Source organism: Nicotiana attenuata, chromosome 7, assembly GCF_001879085.1.
Source record: "Nicotiana attenuata strain UT chromosome 7, NIATTr2, whole genome shotgun sequence".
NCBI lineage: Eukaryota > Viridiplantae > Streptophyta > Magnoliopsida > Solanales > Solanaceae > Nicotiana > Nicotiana attenuata.
Window position 1 is genome coordinate 5,432,895 of NC_031995.1, and position 8,055 is coordinate 5,440,949.

General features: G+C 37.1%; 1 protein-coding gene across 1 annotated transcript; it reads left to right on the top strand.

Annotated features, from left to right (window-relative positions):
- LOC109228598 (spermatogenesis-associated protein 20-like) lies at positions 221–6,387 on the top strand. Its single transcript, XM_019393746.1, has 15 exons — positions 221–484; positions 669–741; positions 1,054–1,075; positions 1,153–1,231; positions 1,334–1,366; positions 1,715–1,863; positions 1,993–2,149; positions 2,565–2,805; positions 2,889–3,130; positions 4,058–4,321; positions 4,395–4,505; positions 4,890–5,114; positions 5,181–5,384; positions 5,474–5,650; positions 5,738–6,387. The coding sequence occupies exons 1-15, from the start codon at positions 260–262 to the stop codon at positions 5,921–5,923; spliced, it is 2,388 nt and encodes a 795-aa protein (XP_019249291.1). The 5' UTR covers positions 221–259; the 3' UTR covers positions 5,924–6,387.

Below are 8,055 nucleotides of genomic sequence, written 5' to 3' on the forward strand. Positions count from 1 at the left end.
TTCTTTTTAAAACAAAACTCTTCGTATATCCAGTTTTTTAGCTGCATATTATTAATTTTAACACTTTTATTCAAACATGTAACTGCTTATTTTTTAAATCAGTTTCATCACTTTAAAGTGCTTATAGCACCTTCGTAATGCTTATCAGCTGCTCTAAATTAGCTAAGCATTAGTAAGGTGCCTATAGATATAAATATAAATATAAAATTCTAACCCCCGAAACTCCTTTTCCATTTTTGGCAAATCTCTCAAATCTTCTATGCTCAAGAGACTCCTAATTTCTTCCTCATCTCGCTACTGCTTCTCCAAAAAACCCATCAAATTCCAATTGCTTAGTACTACTCCCTTTTTTCGTCGCCCCATTCACTCTCTGAGTGTTCTTGCCATGGCTGAACAGTCATCATCCAGCAGTTCTTCCCATAAGCATAACAATCGTCTTACCTCTGAACATAGTCCTTATCTTCTTCAGCACGCCCATAATCCGGTATTCAATATTACTACTACTACTTTTTAAATTTCGAGGACTAATAAAAATTGTTTTTATATAGTGAGAGTCTGGGGGCTGTTTGATGGAATGTTTAATTTTGTTATTAAACTAAAAAAAGAAAGGGAAACTTTATGCCTTGTATTCTCTGCACTAACTTTGTTACTTTGTTCATGATGGGAAGGTTGATTGGTATCCATGGGGTGAGGAGGCCTTTGCTGAAGCTCGCAATAGAGATGTCCCTATCTTTTTGTCAAGTCAGTAACTTTTTGTTTTTCATTATATTACTCACTGTCCCATTTTATGTTGGCATACTTTACATTTTAATGTCAATTCTTTTAGACCATAAGTTCTGAAAGTCTTTCTGTTTTTCTTAATCTCTGCACCCCTCAAACATGCCACATAAATTAAATTAAGGAGGCAGCTTTGTGATTTTTCCTGTACCCCTTTTACTCTATTGGAGTTATTCCAAATGATTCAATTATGATTTCCTAAAAGCTAATATTGAAATCTTTTCATGCTGTATTTTGGTCATGGATCATGTGGTGCTTGCCATGTCACGTTTGAAGTTGGTTACAGCACGTGTCATTGGTAAGTTTTTGTTTTTTTACCTGGAGAGTTTCTAGAAATTAATATAGTGGAAGACTAATGCTTTATTAATTGATAAGGTGTCATGTCATGGAAGTTGAATCTTTTGAAGATGAAGAGGTGGCCAAATTGCTAAACGCTTGGTTCGTTAGCATCAAGGTGAATCTGAAAGTTTATTCAAGCTAACTTATTGTTCTGCGTTTAGCTAGTTGTCTATAATCTTCCAACAAATCAACATTTCTTTACCTTGTATGTGTACAGGTTGATAGAGAGGAGCGTCCAGATGTTGACAAGGTAAAAAGTCTCATTGGATTACGCTCTAGTTGATCGCTTTTTTAGTTGATTCTATTGGATTACATTTGTTCCATTCAACTTGCATTGCTATTTGACGTATGCTATTGTATTTTGGTTATTGGTTACACTCAGCGTTGCTCTTGGTGTTCTTTGATTATCCTCGTTGATAGTATCTTATACTTTGCAAATAAGTTGTATCATCACTTTCTTGTCTCTGGTTATGTGATGAACAAAGTACGCGCACTGAATTTAGTTGACTACTATTAGTTCCTTAATGATTGTTCGATTTTTAATGTCCAAAGGTTATGCTATCCGCAATGAGTGGCCTAATTTTTGTTCTATTCTCAGGTGTACATGACATATGTGCAAGCTTTATATGGTGGTGGCGGTTGGCCACTAAGCGTCTTTCTTTCACCTGATTTGAAGCCCTTGATGGGTGGGACTTATTTTCCTCCAGAAGACAACTATGGAAGGCCAGGATTTAAAACTATACTTAGGTGTGCACATTCTCTACTTTCAGATTAAGCTGTTCAACATGAACTTGTGCTGCACTTTAAATATAAATGGAATTCTTTTTAAGCTCAAAGTTCTGAGAATATTTCCTGTATGCTTATCATCATGCTTAGGAAAGTGAAGGAAGCATGGAACAGCAAGAGAGATATGCTTGTCCAGAGTGGATCCTTTGCAATAGAACAATTATCAGAGGCAATGGCGGCAGTTGCAACATCAAATAAGCTTTCAGATGAGGTTCCGGAAACTGCACTGCGTAAATGTGCTGATCATGTAAGATTTTTCGTGAATACATAGCGGAGTTGTCTTTTGTATGTGGTGGCAACCTGACTGTTTGGAGTTACTTACAAGAAAAGCCACATTTGATGCTTGAGAGAGACCTATATCCTCCCGTCTCTTCTTTATTGCTAGTATCCCTATTATTTTGAAGTACTTCAGAATTCTTCAGCTTCTCATGATAGATATTGCGCCTTTTTCTCTATGGTAATTGACCATTGAGAAAAGGGGCAATATATATCATGAGAAGCTGACCCGCAAACCTCAGGGTGGTGCTGAGTCTATGGCTAACTGGATAATTTGACATCTTTGCTTGTTCCTGAAATTATCTGAATGCTACTCTTAAGAATTAATTATATGTGATATTGTTATGATGTGGTCTAACATCCACATGTCTCCCCTGCATTTGCAGCTAGGAGAAAGCTACGATTCAAAATATGGTGGTTTTGGTTCTGCACCCAAATTTCCAAGGCCAGTTGAGATGCAGCTGATGCTTTACAGCTCAAAGAGGTCTGGGGAGACTGGAAAATCAGGTGAAGCCAAGAATGCTCTAGATATGGTCTTGTTCACTTTAGAATGCATGGCGAGGGGTGGTATCCATGATCATGTTGGAGGTGGTTTTCACAGATACAGTGTGGATGAATGCTGGCATGGTGAGCTGAATTATTATGTATGTATTGTGATATTTAATTTTAATTCTCGTTCAATTGATGCGTTCTTTTCCTGCTTCTTGCAGTTCCACATTTCGAGAAAATGTTATATGATCAGGGTCAACTTTGTAATGTGTATCTCGATGCTTTTTGTATCACAAAGGATGTGTTTTATTCAAGTTTGTCTCGTGATATCCTTGACTACTTGAGGAGGGATATGATTGGTCCAAATGGTGAAATTTTTTCGGCTGAAGATGCTGATAGTTATGAATCTGAAGGCGCGTCACGGAAAAAGGAGGGTGCTTTCTATGTCTGGACTAGTACCGAGGTACTTATCACTGTTGTTTTTACTGTCAAATGTTTGAATAGGTATCGTTTCTATTTTGTTGTTTGAAGTTCGGGTATTGAGACATGTATGAATCAGCAATTGCTGGCTAACATCTGGAATGGGTAGACTGGTCAGGTGGTCGTGCCTCAGATGCTGTTGGCAGTAGGCTTCCAGCTTATAATGTCTTGATATTTCGCTCTACACCATGCTCATTTAGTGTTGCAAATCTTTAAAGGTTGGAGAAAGCTCAGATATGCTTTTGGCAAATGACAGTATGGTTGATATGGTATAGCAATTTAGAAGTCAGCTTGACTCATAAAGTGGGACATCGAATTATAACTTAAAATCGGAGTTGCTCAATAAATTTGATTTCTTCAAGTAAGCTGGACTAATCAGTTTCCAACGGAAAGTTATATGCATCATTTTTTGATTATCTACTGGAAGTGTCTGAAATAAAATGGCTTGGAGAATCGAAAAGCCAGCCTTCTTGTAAGGTGCAGATTAGACAAATCAAATTTTTATGCCAGGCTCAGCTAAATCAAGATTTTACGGATCCTGTTTTCTAACAAAATTTCAAATTAAGTAGCCCCAACAAGTAGCTCTTCTGGTCAAATAGTTTGCATAAGCGCTATTATATTCTCAGCTGCTGCTATGGAAGGTGTCATCAACTTCAAAAACAGTCTAGTCCTTAAACATGTTAAAACTGTTTGATCAATGCTTAGCCCAATCCACATATAGGAAGCCAGTCTTAGCAAGCATTATAGCCTTGTCTGATTAGTAAAACAAAATATAGGAGGAAAACATTTACTTTGTGACACAATCAAATAGGATAAAAAGAGGAAAACAGAAAATACCTACCGAGAAAGCTACTTGTGTGACACGACTTTCTGCCCAGCATTGAGCTTGAGTGCATTGATTTTTATGAAGGTTGACGGCATAGTTGGCGAGCATGCAACGCTTGTCAAGGATCACTATTATGTGAAACCCTCAGGTAACTGTGATCTTTCAAGGAGGAGTGATCCACATAATGAATTCAAGGGCAAAAACGTGCTAATAGAAAGAAGTAGTACCTCTGCGATGGCATCAAAACATGCTTTGCCTGTCGAGCAGTATCTTGATATCCTGGGGAACGCTCGGCAGAGACTCTTTGATGTGAGGTCAAAACGTCCCCGACCACATCTGGATGATAAGGTATATTTCTTTTTTCGCAGATGTGTTTACTATTTTCATTATGTTCAGTGCGATGAAAGATCTATTCTTGTAGGTTATTGTATCATGGAATGGCCTAGTGATTTCATCTCTTGCTAAAGCGTCAAAAATTCTCAAGGGAGAACCAGAGGGAACAAGATTCTACTTCCCTGTGACAGGCACCAATGTAAGATTTCAGAGCCATCTTTGACTTTTAGAAATGGGTTAGTCTCATAAATGCGTGGCACTGCAGTTTCTCAGCAGGCATGTGTAAAATCTTAAACTGGTAGTAATAAAATCTTTGTTAAGCAGTTGAAATTTCAGTTTGTTTAATGAAAATATTGGTACTCATTGTCCTCCAAGGTTCTATATGCCTCTGAAACCAGGATCTTTGGTGCATTACTGGATTGACACCCATGTCTATTGGTTAACTTTTATTTGTTATATATATACTCTCATTTTTGCAAAGCATTTTGACACATTTAGTTAACTTACGTCTTAAATCAGGTACTGTTGGTAGGTTTGCCTTCTCTGTTGACTGCTTAAATTTGTTTCTGCTCATCATTTTCAGCCCAAGGAGTACATGGATGTCGCTGAGAAAGCAGCATATTTTATCAGGAATAACCTTTATAATCAACAGACACGCAGGCTGCAGCATAGCTTTAGGAATGGTCCTTCCAAAGCACCTGGATTTCTAGATGATTATGCATTTCTGGTATCAGGTGTACTGGATCTTTACGAGTTCGGTGGTTCAGTCTTCTGGTTGGGTTGGGCACTCGAACTTCAGGAGACCCAAGTAAGAAATTTTTGATCTTTCGGTCAATAGGACAAGTTCTTATTACTGTTAAACTATTTCTTGCAGGATGAGTTATTTCTCGACAAAGCTGGAGGAGGTTACTTCAGCACAACTGGTGAAGATCCTTCTGTTCTTCTTCGTGTGAAAGAAGATCATGATGGAGCGGAGCCTTCAGGGAATTCTGTTTCAGTGATTAATCTAGTGAGATTGGCCTCTATGGTTGCTGGTGACAAATCCAAACATTACAGAGAGACTGCAGAACATGTTCTGGTGTGCCTTTTGCCTTGAACTTTCTGCGTCTGATGTTGATTATATGATCCGTGTATTGTTGCCAGTAAATTTGTATTTGCATTTGATAGGCGGTTTTCGAGAAGAGGTTGAAAGATGCAGCTGTCGCTGTGCCACTGATGTGCTGTGCAGCAGACATGCTGGCTTTTCCTACTAGAAAGCAGGTAGTATTAGTTGGAGTGAAGTTTTCTGAGGAGTTCGAAAACATGGTTGCTGCTGCTCATGCAGCATACGATCTTAACAAGACGGTAAGTACTTTCCGTGCATGAGCTAAACCTTCATATGACATTGTAGGTTGATGAAATTTGCTTCTTACTAGTACTGATTCTAAATAGGTTGTTCACATCGATCCAACCGATGCGGAGGAGATGAGATTTTGGGAAGAAACTAACGGAAATATTGCTTTGATGGCGAAAAACAATGCTGCTGCTGACAAACTAATTGCCCTTGTTTGTCAAAACTTCACATGTAGCCCTCCAGTCACTGACCCGAAATCTCTTGAATCATTGCTCTCCCAGTAAATACTATAAAGCTTTAATTAAGAGTAGTTCAATAGTATGTACATAGAGTTGCCATCGGCAACTAGAGAAACTGAAATTACTTGTTTGCCTAAATTATGTGTTACAATAAGGTTCTGCTACGGTTTTCTTGAACCATGTGTACTATAGTTCATTAGCTTTGGCTAAGGGTTAGTTCACAGATACGTGTACATAAGAAACCAGATACTGAGATCAGATGTTAGTTTAGTGAGTGGGTTCTGATGTGGTGGTTCTTTTTTCTTGTTAGTAAACACTTAAGTTGTTAGTTTAGTGAGTGGGTTCTGATGTGGTGGTTCTTTTTTCTTGTTAGTAAACACTTAAGTTGTGTCGGGTACTGCAATATTTTTCCATTGGTAGTGCTAGAGAGGAGTATTAAGTTTGTAACTATAAGACTTGTTGAAGTAAATATTAAGAGTGTATGTCTATTAAATAGTTTTACATAGTGATACCCTATTTTAACCAAATTGAATCGTCATTTTTTTTGCTACTTGTTTATTATCAGCTTTAACACTTACATTCAAATATATAAATGCTTATTTATAGAATTAGTTTCGATACTTGCAATAATATTTTCTCCACTTAACGTTTATCAGTTTAAATCAACTAAACTAAGAGTTGCACCAAACAGTCTCCAGGTTATGTGTACGGATTAACTAAATGGAATAATTTCTATTTGCTTTTTACCTTTTTGTACTTTAATTTTGGATTTGCTATGCGTTGTCGGGAGCGCGAAATGATCTCTTTTTTACGTTAAAATATCATGGTATAGCCAGTTTTCACACTGGTCAATGAAAAATAGCCAGTGTTTACCAAGTCAATGAAAAATAGAACTATTTTGCTGCAACAGGGACCGGTCCAGTATAATATACGGGAGTTCTGGTGCATTTGTGTACGAACTCCAGCATATTATGCTGGACCGGTATACTTTGCTAACTCCTGTAAAATTTGCGGGAGACTGGAGCACGAGTGCTCCAAACTCCAGTATATTATACTGGACAATTATACTTGCTGGAACTCCCGTAAAATTTGCGGGAGTTCCAGCATAATTATGCTTGAATTCCCGTAAAATTTACAGGAGTTCCAGCATACTTATGCTGGAACTCCGTAAAATTTGCGGGCGTATATTTCCGGATTTTGAACAGTGTTTTCGCTCAGATTTAAAGTGGTTAAATTTCGATGACTTTTGAAACTTGGCTATTTTTCAACGATCAGTGGTAAATCTGGCTATTTTTGAATTTCTCCCCTTTTTTACGGTCCTACTTGTATGGAATACTTCGGAATTCACAAGGCACGAAATAATTTACTTGGTTTTGTCATGTTTGGATATGTGTTTGGGGAGATCTCATATAAACTTTTTTGGTATGTTCAAGGTCTCTATCTGCTATATATTGGTGGAAATGACACCAGGTAACCAGTTTTAAAATATATCTATACTTTATAATGTATTTAAAGATTAGCTAGTTTCGCTTATACTTCAGGACACGGCGTTCTAGAGTTTAAACCTCGAAATTCAAACTTCAGGACATCGTGTCTTAAAGTTCGAAAATTGTGTTCAAAAATTCGAATTTTACATCTGTCTTGAAGTTTCAAATTCAGGATACTTAGTGCTGCAGTTTGGATGAATTGGCTATGAATTGGCTAATCTTTAAATACATTGTAAATTGTGGATATATTTTATATAGCGGGTTTAAAAGTGGCTATTGCTGCACTTCACGCTATATATTGTAGTGGCTCGAAGCAACTTTAACTTGTAACTCTTGCCCTCTACATATTGGAAATTGAGTTTTGGTTACTTAGAAGCTGGAAAAATGTAATTTTAACTTGATACATATATAACATGAATTATTTGGTTGTTAAGTACATGTTCACAAGCAAATACTTGTGTATTTATGGTATATATGGGAAAAGAAGTTGTCATATTTGGTAGTAGTATATAATGTGTGTCTATACCATGATAGATAGACAAGTTAGAGAAAATAATTAAACGCCAGAAGAATTAAATTATGGAAAAAAAAATGCCTTCATGATGTAATGTTTTGGGTAATTTTGAGAGAGCGAGAGGGGACAACTGTCCAAAGTCCCGAGAAAATTACCCTAAAGATAAATATTCTACA

Coding starts and splice junctions, on each gene's coding strand:
- LOC109228598 (XM_019393746.1), top strand. CDS start 260: ATGCTCAAGAGACTCCTAATTTCTTCCTCATCTCGCTACTGCTTCTCC. Junction 1,367..1,714: donor AGCGTCCAGATGTTGACAAG/GTAAAAAGTCTC, acceptor TTCTATTCTCAG/GTGTACATGACATATGTGCA. Junction 5,115..5,180: donor TCGAACTTCAGGAGACCCAA/GTAAGAAATTTT, acceptor TATTTCTTGCAG/GATGAGTTATTTCTCGACAA.